The sequence below is a fragment of the Eriocheir sinensis genome, chromosome 40 (genome assembly GCF_024679095.1).
Source record: "Eriocheir sinensis breed Jianghai 21 chromosome 40, ASM2467909v1, whole genome shotgun sequence".
NCBI classification, from domain to species: domain Eukaryota; kingdom Metazoa; phylum Arthropoda; class Malacostraca; order Decapoda; family Varunidae; genus Eriocheir; species Eriocheir sinensis.
The window spans coordinates 7,706,645-7,725,302 of record NC_066548.1 but is presented as its reverse complement, the minus strand read 5'-3'; the positions used below and the strand labels follow the sequence as shown (position 1 = coordinate 7,725,302).

Sequence of the window (18,658 nt, the reverse complement as noted above, 5' to 3'; positions counted from 1 at the left end):
AAAATGGATCAGTAGAGAAGGTACAGTAAGGGGAAAACAGTGAAAGCACTACCCCTCTGTCCTTCCCTTCACGCGCCCCCCTCACCGTCCCTTCTCTCTTCTCTTACTTCACTTCCCACTCATCATCGTCCCTAACCATGCTGCCCTACCCTTTCCCATCGCCTCTTGCTATGCTTCCCTTCCTTTCCCATCATATCCTCCTCCCAATGCCACTCTTACCTTTCCCATCACTTCCTGTCTCTCATCGTCCCTAACCACGCTGCCCTTCTCTTTTCCATCAATTCCCGTCCCTCATTCTCTGTCCCTTACTATGCCTCTTTATCTTTCCTATCACTTCCAGACCCTCATCCTTCCCTTCCCAGCCCTCATCCTCTGTCCCATCCTTTCCTTTCACCTCCCCCCCCCCCCAGATGTTGCGCCGACTAAACGAAACTTTCCCCACCCCACCCCACCCCCGTACAGTCCTTAACCACCTTTCTCTCTTCCCCTTTTATTTCCACCACTTGTCATTCCTTATTCCTCCTCTACCCTCCTTTCCCCTTCCCTCCCTCATTCCCTCCTTACCACCCCTCATTATATCTCCCTTCACTTCCATCCCTTCATCCCCCCGCCCCCCCTCACCACGCCCCCCTTCCCATATTCTCTCCTTACCACCCCATATCACTCATCCTCCCCTCCCCTTCTTTCCTTCCATCCTCACCTCCCCCTCCCCACAGTCCATCTTTACCACCCCAGATCATTCATCCTCCCTTCCCCTTCTTTCCCTCCATCCTCCCCCCATCCCCCCCACAGTCCCTCTTTACCACCCCATTTCATTCCTCCCCTTCCCTTCATCCCCATCGCCCCTCATCACGCCTCCCCCCCCTCCCCCCCTCCCCTCGTTCCCTCCTTACCGCCCTGCCTCGCTTTTTCCCTTATTGCAGCAGTGTTGGGGCGGGCATGTACGGCAGCAGATGTTGAGCGATGGGAGCCTGTTTTTTTTTTTTTTTTTTTTTTTTCCGTGTTGCGTGGGATTTTTTGTCTTTTACCGGGTTGTTATTTTATTATTCCCGACCTGCTTCTGTTTACTTGTTTGTTTAGGTAATCGTCGTCGACTTGTATTTAATTTCATGCGTCATTTTTGTTTTCAGTTTTTTTTTTTCACGGCGCAATAGACAGACAAGCAAACAGACAGACAAACGGACAGGTAGGCAGGCAGACAGACAAATAGACAGACATATTCACATACAAACATATAGACAGACAGACACAGATTAATAAGGAGACAGATAAATATACAGAGAGACAAACAAAAAGACAGACAGACACTGATATGAATGCTAGCAGACTGACACACACAAACAAAGCGGTAGTCAAATAGTATAAAAGAATAGTCACACTGATAATCATAATTGTAAACACTCACGATGCAAAGAGTCTGCAAGAACTTTTTACTCTTTCAGAAGCCAACAACTGTCAACCCTTTCATAGGTGCCATCCGTCATCCTCATCCACACATTGCTCAACCTCCTTTTGCAACCTTCAGTCGTATTCCTATGAGCGACGAAGCTGCCAAGTTGTCGCTTTCTTTCATTAATTCTCTAACCTGATTATGTGTGAATGTCAACTATTTTAATCATAATCTAAATGTATCTATCTTCGCGTGCCCTCACTTGCTTTGTTACCAGGAAATGTATTTGTACCGTTTTTAAATATCCATTATAATTACCTATCTAAGGATCGGAATTAAATCAATGCGCATTCCAGTTCTTTTTTTCATCTTTTCCTGTATGTCTTTTTTTTCTGGGGTTGGGTGGGAGGTGTGTGTGGGGGGGGGGGGAATTACTACATGAAATCGCATAGACTAATTAACTTCAAATCCCGAATGCTTCAACATCATCCTGCATCTTTGTCGTTGTCGTCTTCGTCGTCTGTTCCTGTTTGTCTTCCGTCCTCGTCGTTGTTTGGTCTTCCGTCGCTTGTAAGGTCTGGTTTGTCTCTCCTACATCCGCGTCAGTCTCAGCTGAGTTCGCCCCTGGATGTTCACCCGCCACCCACTGGTCATGCTGCGACCCTTCCACGAGAGGAGAGGGTCTGAAGCGCGGGTGTGGGAGTCCATCTCCAGGGGGCGACTGCTCGTCCTCGAATCTGATGACACTGGGGCCCCGCGTAGGAAGGAAGGGACTTTGTATGAGGAGGGGCTGATACCGGTTGTCTTGTTGTTGTGGGTGTGGATGGTGCAGTATGTGAGGCTGCGGGTGGAGAGCCTCGTGTGGCGGGGCCAAGTCATTCGCGACGCCCAACGGGGCCTGGAAACTGTGTGTGCCGTGTGGGTGCGTCCCGCCGAGGACCGTGTTCAGGTGCATAATTTTCTCCCCGTCAGGAATATTGTCGTGAAAACCGAAAATATTGGTCATACGAGTGATGCCGCCCGGCTGTTCCTTGTCCTCCACTGACACGTATCTGTGAATGTCAAGCCGCTGTGGCGGAGCTTTGATGAAGCCGATAGGGTTGGTCATTCGATTGATGTCTCCGGTCCACTCCTCGTCCTCCACGGACACGTACCGGTGAGTATCAAACGTCCCAACCGGAACACCGAGGAAGGTGTCGTCTCGCGTATGGAAGTCGTTTTTCTCTCGGTTGCCGTGGTCGTCGTAGTGCTCGATGGGGTCAAAGTAGATGGTCTGAGGGTCGTCGTATTCGTGGTCAATGCGGTGTTGATGGCTGTGGTGGCCATGATGGCCATGGTGGTCATGGTGGCCGTGGTGGCCGTGATGGCCGGGGTCAGTCATGTCCTCCATAAAGTTGAGGAAGTGGTCCTCGGCCGTGTACGCCATGTGGGTCCAGGACTGCACCATGCTCGACACCGTCCTGGGGAGAAAATAAAGCCGTGTTAAGGAACGTCGGGCGACGCGATATTTTTAGTCTTCATAAGAGTTTCATTCTGCACCAACTGTAAAATAAATTTCAAAACTTCTGGGGCGCCACATCCCTTCTTAATAACTTTGTTCCAATACTGTTTATTTTTAAAACGGTTGAAAAATAACAGAACGGAAGTTAATGGGATAACTTTTCAAAGTCGCTGCCGCTCCGCCTGTTGGGGTAGAGGACGATGAGGGAGACGTAGAGGGCGAAGAGGAGGAAGGGCCAGCCGAAGATGAGCACGGCGGCGACGGCGGCGGCCATCGAGTTACTCTGCAGCCCCAGGACGTTCCCGAGCATTGCCGCCGTCGGAAAGTTGAGGAAGATGGTGCGCGGGATGATCGCCCATACCCGCGCCAGGTCCGTGCTGCGGGGGAAAGAATTAGAAGGAGAAGGAGGATGAGCCGCCACGCTGACCACTGAAACACTTGTACATTAGGACATTAGTTTGACGTGTAGTAAATGTTAGAACTTTCCCATGATAAAATTCCTCCTCCGAATAGACAACTGATAAATTTTAACCCAAGTCATCGTTTTTGAGGCGCCACACTGGATTTAAAAACTATTCTCGTGACGTAAGTTATTTGGACGTCTACATCTTTATCTTCTTCCAGTGCCGTGACTTTCCTTTAAAACGAACAACCCCAGAACATGATCAACCATGTCACTTTTGTCTCTTACTTCTGCAGGAGGGTTCTGATCCCCTCACTCATGTCTTTGATGCTCACGGCGAACTCCTGCTCCTGTGCCGGGCTCCACGCCGCGCCGCCCGACGTGACGCACCGCCCCGTCCCATCCCGAAGCTTGCAGGGCCTCGCCGCCTGCCACAGTTGCGTCGCCTGCTCGGGGCCTCTCGTTGTGTCCTCGTCGGAAAAAACCGGGAGAGGAAAGGGTGTCGTAATGCGAGCGTCTCCCACACGAGCACACAGCCACCCTGAAAGGCAAAATAAACAACATATTCTTGGACACCACTCCATCAGTAACATAATAAAGCGTGATTGTAATATCGTCTACACTCTCCTATATGTTTTGCTTAATCGTTAACTAGATGAGTCGTTCATCTAGGACCAGTGAGGCATTGGTCTTTGCCAGTCTGATTTCACGCAACTTTTTTCTTTTATTTCGAGCTAAAGTGTCATGGTCATTATACAGTTAATCTCTGCAAAGATTCTTATATCCTATTCAGATCCTTTTCAATCCTTCATTTCCATCCTCTCACCCTCTTTATTTTCTTTTTGCCTCCCCTCCTTTACCTCTTCCTCCTCATTATCAACAAGTTTCTTTTTCTCTCAAATCAAGTCATTCATCATTGGAACAAACTTCTCGCAGATATTGTAAGTGCGAAAACCATTAATTGTTCCGATACGAGTCACAGTAGTAAGTTCTCTAGATTTTTCTTTATTGTCTGACCGTCATCTTCCTGGCATAAGCAATCGGTCAAATGTAATATGTGGGAAAGGGCCGAGTCATGAGTCTCCATTGAGGTGCCATTGGCCTAGATGTATATGTCAATTGTATCCATTTGTATCAGTTGTATCCATGTGCCGCGTCCGCCCCCACGTGCACACACACACACACACACACACACACACACACACACACACACACACACACACACACACACACACACAAGGGCGGTCAAGCTGCACGGAGGCTGGACACCTGACTGCTTGCTGATGTCATTGCCTCCAGACAACCCGCAACCCACTCACATAAACCACAAATGATGTCGAGATTACACTGCGATGTACTAGAAATATATGCGGTGTTCAGTTGGATGCTAATGTAGTTTTTTCTTTTCTTTTTCACATAAAAAAAGGTAACAAATGTGAAAAAAAAGCCCGCTACTCACTGCTCTAATGAAGGTTATGTTCGAGAATTCCTATGGAACATATCAATTAAAATAACTCATATCAGTGAAAAATAAACTTCACTGCGAATTGGATGAATATACTGATGAATTTTAGAACTAACAAAAACACAAATAACCCAATGAAGTTTGTTGAATGTACTGATGATGTACAGAACAGTAACGAAAACAAAAATAACCCAGTGAAGTTTGTTGAATGTACTGATGATGTACAGAACAGTAACGAAAACAAAAATAACCCAGTGAAGTTTGTTGAATGTACTGATGAAGTTTAAAATAGTTACAAAAACAAAAACACACACAGGCACCCCTTCACGAGCCTGGAAACCCTAACCTGAATACACCTTATGAAAGCAAGCAGCGGACCGTCCCGTGACACTTAAGTAGCGACTGTGTTAATACTTAGGGTCCGTTGGCTTGTGGTCGCTGGGTTCAGTGCATAGGCAGAGCACCTCATCCGTGACTTACTCCCGTTACGAACTCGATCATTAGAGAACCGCCGATGGGTCTTCCCTCATTTACTCACGGAGGAAGATGTTGAATTGAATAAGTTAGATATACATATGGTAAGGGAGAAGGAGGTCACGTTGGTAGTTATTCTGGTATAGTGAGTCATACTTAAACATCTATTCCCCTCCTAATCAATTCATTTACATTATTATATCCCTATACGGTGTCCTCTTTACCCTCTTATGGAATGTGCATGTTATTTATTTTTCCTTTTCAACTGTCAACCAACTCTCCTCATCTCTCCCATTTCCCTTCCACTCACACTCTCCCTTTTTTTCTTCTCCTTCCTCCCCTCCCCTCCTCATGCCTCCTTTCCCCCTCCTTCCCTCACCTCCTCGTACTACTTATGCGGTTGGCTAATGTGATGACGGATGTGGGTGAGGAAGGCGGGAGGGAGGAGGTGAAAGGGGTGAGGTGGAGGGGGTGTGAAGTGGGTCAGTAGGGAAGGCTGAATTGCTATGCTTCACCTGTCGCCGTCTCCAGGTAACCGCATACACCTGTTCTGTTTTGAGGCTCAGGTGTAAGAAAACAAATGAGAAAAGCAAAGGAATGAAGATAAAGGAACACATGGGAATGGGTAAAGGAACAAAGCCTAACTACTCCTTTCTTTCCAAGCTTCAAGAGTAAGAGAGCAAGGATGAGCAAAGGAATGGAGGTAAAGGAACACAAAGGAATGGAGATAAAGGAACAGAGCATGGAGGAGCAAAATGGAGGGGGGAACACAAGGAATGGAGAATGGAGATAAAGACAAAAACTATCTCTTTCTTTTCTTTCCAAGCTTCAAGAGTAAGAGAGCAAGGATGAGCAAAGGAATGGAGGTAAAGGAACACAAAGGAATGGAGATAAAGGAACAAAGCCTAACTACTCCTTTCTTTCCATGCTTCAAGAGTAACAGAGCATGGAGGAGCAAAGGAATGGAGGTAAAGGAACACAAAGGAATGGAGATAAAGGAACAAAGCCTAACTACTCCTTTCTTTCCGAGCTTCAAGAGTAAGGGAGCAAGGAGAAGCAAAAGGAATGGAGGTAAAGGAGTGAGTAGAGGGTAAAGGAAGAGGTTGGAGAAGGAAACAAACCAACCCTGCAGCGCCTTCCTGTTTGGATCAATTATGTGGTTGGCGAAAACGGAGACGCGCAGTTTTTATTACCTCGTTTAGTGGAGAAATAACGAGTTTGTGTTCTCTTATCTAATGTTTTGTCTTGAGAACATGTGTTGAAGGTGTTTGAGTGTATGTAGTGGAGTCCAGTCGTGTATGTTGATGTTCTTGTTGTTGTTTTTTGTTATTGTTTTCTCTTCTGGCGTGTGTGTGTGTGGGGTCAGGGAGTGTGTGTGTGTGTGTGTGTGTGTGTGTGTGTGTGTGTGTGTGTGTGTGTGTGTGTGTGTGTGTGTGTTTCGTGTTTACTGTTTAATTTCCATATATTCTTTTTTTTCCTCCTTTCTGACTGATTAAAGGGATAGAAAACCGTGTGTGTGTGTGTGTGTGTGTGTGTGTGTGTGTGTGTGTTCATGCCTGACGTTGGCGACGGTGGATTTCCCGTAACTTTGGCCATAAATTTCCAAGGTTTGCATAAACATCGCGCCTCCCCCCCCCCCTCCTCCTCTTCCTCCTCCTCCTCCTCCTCCTCCTCTTCCTCCTCCTCCTCCTCACAAGCTCCTCCAACACTAAAAACAACGAAGGCAAATGAGGTGAAATATGGCGGACCCACAAATCCCTTTCACCCTCCCTCCTTTCCTCCCTCTCTCCTTTCTTCACTCCTTTCCTCCCTTTCTTCTTTCTTCCCTTTCTTTTACCCTCCTCTTACCTCCATCTCGCCTTTCCCCCCTCCATCTTTATCTCCATCTCTCCCCCCTTCCCTTCCTTTCACTCTTCTCTCCTCCCTCCCTTTATTTCACCCTTTCCTCTTTTCAGCCTTTCTACTTCCTGTCATCTTCATCTTCCTCTCTCCCTCCCTTTCCTCCATCCTCCTTTCCTCCCTCATTTCCTTCTCCCTACCTCCCTTTCACCTTCGTCTCATCTCCCTCCCTCCCATCCTCCCTGCCCCTCACGTCCCTTCCCCTCCAGTGCCTCCTTTAAATCCCCATTAGCGACTAGATCAACCCATTTGTCCTCCTGGTAAAAATGTGCGACGCGGCGGAACACTGAGCGGAGACGAATGGCGCGGCTCAGCGGTGCCCGGGAAGCGTAATAAGGAACCTGCTGTAATTATCTGTCTCGCTTGTCTTAGTGTCGTGTGAAGGGGAGATGGTATGGCTTTTTTTGTCTGTTTCTTATTGATGAGTAAGGTGAGGTTTGGTTGGTGTATGGGGTGAGCTTGACTGGAAACTTCATGGGTTGGAATTATAAGACGGCTTGGCTTCTCACATCACCTATTTCTAAAGGTCAAAGAGGGGGTCAATCGGGTTGTAATGAGTGTTTCTTCAGGTTCATGGTACAGAAGAAGGGTCAAATTACCACCAGGGTCATAAAACTACCCCTGGAAATGCCCACAACTCCTAGGAAAGCCTTGTCAAATATGTGTTCATGGGCGGCGAGATGTCTTATAATGCGACCCCATATCTCCTCTCTCATTAAATCAGCTTCCGCGAGGTTAGGTGTTCTGTATCGTGTCCACCAGTTATTTTCCCCTCCCAAATGCTATCCATATACAGGGGTAATGTCCGCCCTCGTATGGAGTATGCATCTCACGTTTGGGTGGCTCCACTCACACAGCTCTCTTGGACAGATCACATCAACTCCCCTCCTATTACTTAAATTCCGCCGCAGTGTTGCACCTTTTTCAATCTCCTATCGATATTTTCATGCTGACTGCTCTTCTGAACTTTTTAACTGCATGCCTCCCCCCCTCCCGCTGTCCCGCTGCACTCGACTTTCTAGTCTAGCTCATCCCTACACTGTCCAAATCCCTTATCCAAGAGCTAACCAGTATCTTCATTCGGTCACCTTTTTCACTGGTAAACTCTAGAACAGCCTTCCTTCGTCTGTGCAAGTATTTCCTCCTGCCTACGACTTTAAGACCTTCAAGAGGAGAGTATCAAGACACCTCTCTACCCGAAATTGACCTCTTTTTTTTTTTTACCCACTCATCTATACTTGCTTTCGGAGGAGCAGTGATGGGCGGTTGTTGTTGTTGTTGTTTTTTTATGTTTGCACTTGAGTTGTTTCCTTTACTCTAAAAAATAAATGTTTTTTTTTTGTGTGTGTGTGTTTGGTTGTCATGTTGTTTTATTTTTGTTTGATTTATTGTTACTTACCAGTGGTGGCCATTATGAAGAGGTGAAGTCCACGCATTGTTACTGTTGGTTCTTCCTCTCTCTTCTTTTGTCGTTATGAATTCACCGTTTTACACACACACACACACACACACACACACACACACACAGCAGAAGGTCGGGTACGAGAACTCTTTCCTGCTTTTTTTTCTCCCTTCTTATATTTTCTTTGTGGTTATAGGGCCATAAATCGCCTAGGCTTTTTATTTTCCTTTCCTCTAACTTTGAATTGCTTCCTTCCTTCCTTCCTTCTTTCCTTCCTTTCTTTCGTCCTTTATCGTCACTCCCTCGAATGTGTTTCCTTCTTTTTTTTCCTTTATGATCTTAATGTTTTTTTTTTCTTTCCTACTTGACCTAGATTGTTATTTTTTTTCCAGCTTGGTTGCAGACAGACCTTGAGACTTCCTACTTTAAATTCTATTATTTTTTTCCTTTCTATTATATATATTTTTTCCTTTCACAAATCTCGGTCTTATCTGCCAGTTTCCTCGTGGGCGAAAATTTGTCCTCCTCCTCCTCCTCCTCCTCCTCCTCCTTTGTGCAAATATTGTCACTTCACACACACACAAAAAGAAACAAGAAATATATAAGTATTGTTAACCTTCCTTCTCTAACTTTAAAAAAAAAAAATGTTGCAGTATAAAATCTGCACTAAGCTTCTTCGGTCGTTACACACACATCTATTTATAAAATGTCTCTTTATAATGTCACTCTTGGTTTGATGTTGTGTATCGTGTCACTATTTTCTGTTATGTAGCTTTTTTCCTTTTTTTATTTATTTATTTTTGTTGTCTTGTTATATATGTCACTTTCCGTTTTATCTCATGTTAATTTTCTCTATTTTCTGATATTTATAACTCCTATTTTGCTGTCGTTCTTGTATCGTCTTGTTGTAACCGTCACTCGATTTTATCTCGTATTTATGATCTCCGTTTTCTGATATATATGACTTCTGTCTTGTCGTCTTTTTTATTGTATTGTTATTTTCTCACTCGTGTTTATGGTCTCTGTTTTCTGGTATTTATGGCCAGTGTTTTGTCGTCGTTCGTTAGCACAAGAATCACTCGAGCGGTCCGCCAGAGAGGGTCGGGTGGCGGCGGCGGTGAAGACGATGTGTGTTTTTACCGCTGTAGTGTTAGGCGATGACTGGCGACGGTGAGCCTCCCTGCACACGCCCCCGCCCACCTTAACACACACTGGAATCCCTCCCTCCCTCTCTCCCTTTAGTTTACTCTCCCTTCCCTTCCTCCCTCTTCCCCCCCTCCCACAACTCGCCCCCATTAACCAAACCATGAATTCCCTCCCTCCTCCTTTCTCTCCCTCATTTTACTCTCTCCTCCCTCCTCTCCTCCTCTTCCCCCACAACCTCTCCCATATCATACCCTTAAAACACCTTTGAATCCCTACTTTTCTCCCCCTCCTTATCTCCTCTCCCTCATTCTACTCTCTCCACCCTCCTTTCCTCCTCTCCTTTGCCCCTTACCCCCGGCGCAATCCCTCCCATATCACCCCCATATCACATCTAATAATACACTCTAAATTCCTCTCTCTCTCTATCCCTCCCTCTTTCCCTTCCCTCCTTTCCTCTTCTCTCCCCCGTACAACCATTACCATAGCCCCATATCACAACCCATTATGCACCGTAGACTCCCCCCCTTCTTCCCTCCTTTTCTCCTCTATCCACACCTCCCCTCCCCCCCTCCTCTCACAACCCTCCTTGGCCCTCACCTTCCTCCCGTTTTCACACGTTCCATTTCCTCCTCCAGGTGAGCCCGTGAGGTAATGGCCGGCTAAGTCCAGGTAATTACACGGCTTGCCAGGCGGATGAGGCGCCTTTTCTCCTCACACCTGCTTAGGGAAATGCTTTTTTTTTTTTTTTTTTTTTTGGGGGGGGGGGGTCGAAGGGGGTGATATTTTATGCAAAGAAGAAGTGTAGTGTTTTTGCTAGAGTGAATAAAAGTGTGTATGTCTTTTTTTTAGGGGGTGTTGAATATTATATGCAGAGAGTTGAGTGTTACCATAGAGAAAAAATGTGTTTGTCAATTTAGAAGTTTGTTTGTTCGTGTGTGTGTGTGTGTGTGTGTGTGTGTGTGTGTGTGTGTGTGTGTGTAGCTGTAGGTCTTTTCTCGTTTCGCGTTTGGCCAGAAGTGTCCTTTTTTTTACAACAATACAAGCCGTTCAATGGCAAAACAAAAGAAAACAAAAAAAGCCCGCTAAGTACAGTTCCAGCACAAAGTAAACAGTACACGAATCGAAGTTTATCCTAAGTACTCACAGCCATACATTTCCACCAAACATCTAGGCAGTGTTGGTGGTTGTAATGGTGGAAGTTGTGGTAAGCGGTCCGTTGTTATTGAATCGTCTCCAGCATCTGTCGGCCTGTTCTTGAAGTTCATGGGACTCCACCACCTGTGACCGCCGTGATTGTATCCGTAACGGTGGTAATGTTGTCAAGGTGGCTGCAATGAGAGATAATAGTGATGATGATAGCTAAGAAGGTGTATTAGTGATGCTAGAGGTATAGTGGATTATAATAGGCGTGTGTCTATGGTGTGAAGTGAAACCTCTAGCACATGTGATTCGTAATTATACCTGTGACTGGTATTGTTGTCGTGGAGAGCTGCAATGAGTGGGATATTAGTGGTGAGGATAGCTAAGTAGGACGTATTAGGGATGCTAGAAGGAGAGTGCATTAGTTGTTTATTTGTGGTGTGTAGTGAGACCTCTACCACCTGTGACTCATGATTTTACCTGTAATTATGGTAATGTTGTGGTATTAGTGATGATGATAGCCAATTTGGTGCAGGTGTGTTAATGATGCTAGAAGGAGAGTGCATTTGTTGTTTATCTATATGGTGTGTAGTGAGACCTCTACCACCTGTGACTCATAATTGTACCTGTAATTGTGGTAATGTTGTCGTGGTGGCTGTAGTGAGTGTGGTATTAGTGGTGAGGGTAGCCAGGTAGGTGTATTAGTGGCGCTGGAAAATGAGTGCATTAGTCCTTTTTTTTTTCTTATATTTTGTTTATACTTGCAGGGCGATAATTCCCTTAGTTTTTTGTTTTTTTTCTTTCCTCTAACTTTAAATTGCCTCCTTCCTTTCTTTCTTTCTATCTTTCCTTCTTTCTTTCTATCTTTCTTTTTTTCTTTATCTCATCCCTTCCTTTCTTCATTCATTCATTCATTCGTTCATTCCATCCTTCCTTTCATTCATTCATTCTTTTTCTCTATCTTTCCGTCTTCTCACTTTGTTTCTTTCTATCTTTCTTCCTTCCTTCCTTCCTTCCTTCCTTCCTTCCTTCCTTTCTTCCTTCCTTCTTTCCTTCAATACTTCCTTCCTTTCATTCATTCTCTTCTTTCTTTCTTTCTTCTTACTTTCTTTCTTTTTTCTTTCTTTCTTCCCTCCTCCCTCCCTCCCTCCCTCCCTGCAAAGTATTCGTCAGATTGATTTATGTGTGTGACTGTCTCTCTCACACCTACACTTACCTGGCCGCTCACCGTTATTACTGTACCTGCTTCTCTCACGTGACCGGCTGATCAGGTGAGCGGAGTGGCACACCTGTCGTTCTCTGGCCCGGGGTTACATAATATATATTACAGGTAGAAGCATCAGACCCTACCGTAAGCCTGGATGACCTTTGGATGACTGACGTGAAAGACTGACGGAACAAGAGACAGATAAAGACTTAAATCAGTATTGTCAGGCGCTTCCATCTTTAACATCAACGGTTTCTAAATGCCACAAAGGATATAATCGGGTTCTCATAAATGTTTTTTTTAGGCTCATGGTACTGAAGAAGGGCCACACTACCACCAGGGTCATAGAACTACCCCCGAAAATGCCCACAACTCCTATGAAAGCCGTGTCAAATATGTTTGTGCCTGGGCGCCGAAATCACGAAACGAGTGTACTATATTCCTTTTCTTTTCTCCACGGAGTATATATTTTGCATTATCAGCGTTAGGAAAAAAAGAACAAGGAGGAAGAAAAGGAGGGGAAGGGAAAAAAGATATGTGAAGAGGGAAGGAAAGCCAACAGAACTGAGGGAGAAAGAAAAGGAGGAGGAGGAGATAGGAGGAAAAGTAGGAAAAGGATGATATGTGTTACTTCGAATGCAAGTAGAAAGTGTATATGTAAATTATTTCATGGTCTGTTTGTTGTTTTTCTCACATTCATCAGAACTTTCTAAAACGTGTCAGTACATCAGAGGAGGGTGACCGTGAGTGTGGTGAAGAGGCGGAACTTTAAGGGTTGGCTAAGGTATATTACACCCCCTCAGACACTCTAATATATGTACTCTGTTTTATTGATGTTCTCCTGATGTAATGTTTCAGCTGTTAATTTGGAAAGCGTAAGCGATTTGCATTATCTTTATCGCCAGAATTACCCTGAATGAGATATACAGAAGCAAAACTATTGGATAAAGAAATGACTAACGGACCCTTAAACATTCATCTAAGTGCTCCGTTTTATTGACATACTGATAATATCTTTGTTAAATTCGGAAAGCTTAAGCGATTTCCATTTTCCATATCACCAAAATTACCGTGAAAGAGGCATAGAAGCAAAAACATGGGAGTTAGACACGAGTTACAGCCCTTTTATCATACGCTTTCATCTATGTGTACTAACTTCTTTATACCTTCTTTCATTAATAAAGCATAAACAGATATCCTTTCCTCCTTCACACATCCCGCGCTAGGCCACAAGGGAGAAGGTGAAGGGCAGGTGTAGGGAAGCATGTACTGAGGTTTGAGGTGTTCTGGGCTGGTGTAGTAACGGAGACGCGGGCTATCGGCGGCACGTAAAAGGTAGCCTCGGGGGCACTCTGGTGAAGGCGACGGCTGGCTCATGGTGGTACTGTATGTAGGACGGCGCATATGGTCCCTTTGCATGTGTGTGTGTGTGTGTGTGTGTGTGTGTGTGTGTGTGTGTTTGAAAGAGTGAGTTGTGTAAAGAACAAGTTTCATCAAAAGCACTGCGTTGTTAGAAAGAAAAGTGTAATAAACTTGTGTCGTGCTGTGTTGTGTCACCTCTTACGTTGTGCAGTTATTAAATGTTATGTTATCGTTGTAGTTTAGTTTTCCCTTTTGTCAGAACTCACACGACAGATTTGTTTGCCTGTTCGTTTGTAGTAGTGGTGGTGGTAGTAGTAGTAGTAGTAGTAGTAGTAGTAGTAGTAGCGTTGCAGTTCTTTGTCATCATCGTTACTACCATTATTATTTTTTTCTCATTATTATTGCGTTAACATAGACAGATTGTGGCACTATGTCTTGTGAAAACTGTCATCTTGTGTGTTTACATTAATTTATTTATTTATGTATCTTTACACACAGTGTGTATGGGTATTTGTAGATGTGTAATTATTGCAGCATTCAAAATGGCCGATATTTTTTTTTCAGTATCTTACATTGTAAATTTCAGTGCCATTAAAATAGAAACTGATATTTACTTACAATACTTTAAGAGAAATCCATTTCTTATTTCCAGGTGTAAGAACCGTTTCGTCATGTTTAGCAATATCTCGGAGGCACATTGATACACTCACTTCAGCCAAACATACTCAATATTTTTTTCCTCCGCAGGTATGAAGCGGTGTGACCCTGTTCCCTGAGCTCACCGGAGGACCAAACTAAAAGTAGGGTAGAGAGACGGATCTTTGCACTCCCTATCTCAAACGCTACGAAGGTCAGTGGTAATATTGTTATAACTTTACTCTTATTTAAAAAGGCACCAAGGGAAGGTAGGAGACAAGACTGTTCTGGCTTCCCTTTAAACAGAGCAGCCGCTGATGTTGAGATGAGGCGCAATACACATAGACATAAGTTAAGGGCGATTATTAACATTCAAGGACGCATAAGTTAAGGGCGATTATTAACATTCAAGGACGCATAAGTTAAGGGCGATTATTAACATTCAAGGACGCATAAGTTAAGGGCGATTATTAACATTCAAGGACGCATAAGTTAAGGGCGATTATTAACATTCAAGGACGCATAAGTTAAGGGCGATTATTAACATTCAAGGACGCAAGAAGGATAATGTAGTGGGAACTTTTAACGCTGGGTTCTATTATAGTGCTTATCAAGGTGTCAAAATTAAAGAAAACTAAGACTTGCATCTGAACTGTACAGCATCCAGCAGAATGGCTTACCTAACTTCTAGTAGTGAAGCCTTTTGAGGAAGTTTGAATGGAGAGTAGTTGCTGGCGCTATACTGGGGCAGAGAACGGATCGAGAGGCACAATTCTGGACAGTGGCTGAAGGTTGAGAGACATTGTAATTTAGAGGAAAGTGAGGAGGCAAGTTTCTTTTTTTTTTTCTGTAAGGTTCAAAATGGCATCTTTGCTCCATGAAAATTAAAAACAAAAAAATCTGACATGAACAAAAGTTATCAAGGTAAAAATAAAAAAAGGAATGAGTAGGACAAGGAGGTCGACAAATTCAATAGGATATGTGGTTTGATAGATTTAACAGGATATACAGGATCATGCAACACGGATGATCATTGGGATGGTGAGATGATCGGACCCTATACGAAAACAAAAAAAAAAGTACAGAGCAACGAAAAGAAACAAAGTCAACAATGCTAGTGAGAAAGGAGGTTAAGAAGGATGGGAGAAAGGAAGGGAAGGGGTAGAAGCAAGAGAGGGAGAAAGGAAGGGAAGAGTAGAAGCAGGGGAGGGAGAAAGGAAGGTAAGGGGTAGAAGCAAGTTAGGGGGAAGGTAAGGGAAGGGGTAGAAGCAGGGGAGGGGGAAAGGGAAGGGAAGGGGTAGAAGCAAGGGAGGGGGAAATTAAGGGAAGGGGTAGAAGCAAAGGAGGGAGAAAGGAAGGGAAGAGGAAGAAGCAAAGGAGGGAGAAAGGAAGGGAAGAGTAGAAGCAAGGGAGGGAGAAAGGAAGGGAAGGGGAAGAAGCAAAGGAGGGAGAAGGAAAGGGAAGGGGTAGAAGTAAGGGAGGGAGAAGGAAAGGGAAGGGGTAGAAGCAAGGGAGGGAGAAAGGAAGGGAAGAGTAGAAGCAAGGGAGGGAGAAAGGAAGGGAAGGGGTAGAAGCAAGGGAGGGAGAAAGGAAGGGAAGGGGTAGAAGCAAGGGAGGGAGAAAGGAAGGGAAGAGTAGAAGCAAGGGAAGGGAAGGGGTAGAAGCAAAGGAGGGAGAAGGAAAGTTGAGGTGGTTAGGAAGTGATCAAATGCCTACAAAATTGATGAAACGATCTCTTAAATGAACTTGTATGGCGGAATAGATGCAGCAGAGGGACACACACATCTTCATTTGAGTCCTATAGTCCACACCGTTCACAGACGTTTAGATATTTCAGAGGGTGTGTAGAGGCATAGTGTGGGCCATTTCATCAGGGGATTCTTATTCTTGTGAGAGTACGTGTTTGTCTTTTACGGGGAAAAGAGGAAGGTCAGTCTACTCACCTGGCTTAGGATGCTGCGCACCTGTCTAACCTAATATTGATATTAATTTCGGGCGATCATTTGAGGTACACGCTCTCTTAGAATAGTGAGCGCTTGAAAGTAAGGTTTTCTGACAGGACGCGTGGGAGTTGTGTGGCTCTGGATGACTACGCTAAACTAAAGCCTCAGGAACGCAACGATTACAGAGAATACAGAATGATCAGAGGAGCACGGAAGCTTTCTTGTGTCAAAAGAACAGATAAATAAAATTAATACATCAAAAGTGAATATGATAAACTACCGAGAATTCCACTTTCTCCGAAACTAAAGACGTTAACGTAATCTTTCCGAAACTTAAGACCATAATAATCTTTCAAGAACCAACGACGCTATCCTTGTATTGCAAGAAACTGAAGACGTTATTCAACTCCTCCCAAAACAGTTATCCTTGCATTTCAAAATCTAAAGACGAAAAGAATAATCATTCCCTAAGCTTTGCAGCACGATTGCAACAAATGTTTTTAGGAATAGCATCATGCACACGCTGTAGACACCAGTCTCAGCGATGTTATCTGTGTTTACAAAACATAAATATCAAAATATAGTGACGTGGGTTAAAGCATCTCCAGAGGTATAGCCTACTGAAGTTTTTTTCTCTCAATATAGGTAAAAATCAATCGTTTTTCTACCGGCCACCATATTCAACGTTTGCCTCGGTAACCAGAGCCATAGGATAGGAGAGTTTGGCTATGTCATGAATTTTAATTGCCTGACGCAGCTCACTGAGCCCAGAAGCCTTGTTGTTACCAAGAGAGCGACGCGAAATTCAAACTGATGATGATACTGGCTGGTACAATATTTTTTCCGCTTTTGTTTGGTTAGGATCTCGAAGAACGTCTGCCTCGTTTCGTGCCTTGCCAATCATCCTTCAGTATCCACAGTGTTTCTAAGTCGTGCATGCTTTGGAAAAATCATTGGCGGATGTAAGCTTGCTCCACCAACCTACTGTCAGCATTGTTTTCATATAATTCGTTGATAATCGTAGCTGCTCTTGGTGCAGTCAAGGGAAAAAAATATAGATCCAAACAGAGTCCCCTCGATGAGCAGACATGGAAAGGAAAAATAAATGACAGGGACAGTAAAGTACGGAGAATAAAAAAGGGGTGGCAGGTGGAGGAAAACAATACCTAACGAGTGAACAGATGGGTGTTGACTTTCCCTTTACACTTAACTTTGTCAACAAGAAACGGTGTGGCGTCCAGTGCGTCGGTGCGTGTAGCTGATGTCTTGGTTTGTTTTGGTTGAGTTATGAAGCAATTAACGTCGACACATGTTTTGGATGGGGATGATAAGTACCTGTGTGTGTGTCAGAGAGAGAGAGAGAGAGAGACGTAGTGAATGGGAAATTATAGGCCTATGAATTAATTATCACCCTCTCTCTCTCTCTCTCTCTCTCTCTCTCTCTCTCTCTCTCTCTCTCTCTCTCTCTCTCTCTCTCTCTCTCTCTCTCTCTCTCTCTCTCTCTCTCTCTCTCTCTCTCTCTCTCTCTCTCTCTCTCTCTCTCTCTCTCTCTCTCTCTCTCTCTCTCTCTCTCTCTCTCTATCGTGTTTTCTTTTAACTCACCTTCCCTCATATATTATCTAAGCCATCATCCTGTCACCGGTCAAGCCAGCCATACATTTACTCTCCCTCAAAATAGCCACTCGCCTGATACACATGTTTTACTTTCATCAAACTTTTCTTCAACAACCAAACAAATTACTGTGGATTTTGCTAATTATCTTTGTCGAATAAATCCCAATGGAGATATCATTTTTGTCTTTTCATCTCACACATTATTTGCTTTAGTTGTTGTATGAGGAAGCAGACGAAAAACTATAAAAAATACGAATGTCCTTGATAGTTAACGCCCATAAGGTTATTAAAAAAAAGATAAATAAGAAATAAAGTAAATAGGAGATACCCAAACGAATTACCTACCACAGGATAAAGGGCTAATGCAACATAGATAAGCACCAAGGTCATATGCTGCTAAACCGTATTCTCTCTTAATAAAAATTAAAAAAGCTATCAAATTCAGGCACAGAGAAAGGAGGAAACAACATTCGCACAGTAAAAGGAAGAAATAACATCAAGGAAGCGTTGTCGCCATGGCATATAATAATTATGAGTCTCTGTGAAAAGCGTAAAACTTCAATTCCTTTCACTGAGCGTACCAGAAGCTGTGTGGTCAACCGTCGGTACGTGTCTCTTTCATTAGTGGTGTGGATCTCCGCCCTCCACTACCACCACCACGCTGGACCTCGCCGCACAGGCCTGGACGCTGGATAGCCGCCGGTACTCATTACAACACGTACCTCATTATGGCTCATTATGGTGCGGCGACAGCATGACTAACAACCTATAATGGCAAGCTATAGAAAGCAGCGACAGACGAGATACATGATACATTGTAGAATTAATGATCATCGTGTAGAAAGCATCATCAGAAGAGATACGCAATGCTGTCAAGATCTTTAATCAACCCTAACTTTAGCGACTTCGTTCAAGCGGAGCACCGGGGGGCAGCATGGACGAAGCAAGAGTCACACATCACGGCAGTCACTATAAATCAAATTCACCTGCGCCACTGACGGGCTGGGGTCGTTCTAGAGGCCCTTCAAGGAAACCTACCTTCGCTATAGGAAACACATGATAAAATTGCAGAATGA

At 44.3% G+C, this 18,658-nt stretch overlaps 1 protein-coding gene across 1 annotated transcript; it reads right to left on the bottom strand.

The window, feature by feature from the left end:
• Positions 1-1,020: 1,020 nt before the first annotated feature.
• Positions 1,021-3,614, bottom strand: LOC127009424 (uncharacterized). Its single transcript, XM_050882518.1, has 3 exons — positions 3,583-3,614; positions 3,050-3,328; positions 1,021-2,850 (listed from the first exon to the last, which is right to left on the bottom strand). The coding sequence occupies exons 1-3, from the start codon at positions 3,612-3,614 to the stop codon at positions 1,854-1,856; spliced, it is 1,308 nt and encodes a 435-aa protein (XP_050738475.1). The 3' UTR covers positions 1,021-1,853.
• Between the last annotated feature and the right edge of the window lie 15,044 nt (positions 3,615-18,658).

What these genes read in the sequence shown, in the direction of transcription:
- LOC127009424 (XM_050882518.1), bottom strand. Translation starts at nt 3,614, where the DNA reads ATGAGTGAGGGGATCAGAACCCTCCTGCAGAA. An exon ending in ATCAGAACCCTCCTGCAGAA is followed by an intron (nt 3,329 to 3,582) that starts GTAAGAGACAAA and finishes CTAATGTACAAG; the next exon opens with TGTTTCAGTGGTCAGCGTGG. An exon ending in AGCGGCAGCGACTTTGAAAA is followed by an intron (nt 2,851 to 3,049) that starts GTTATCCCATTA and finishes TTTTCTCCCCAG; the next exon opens with GACGGTGTCGAGCATGGTGC.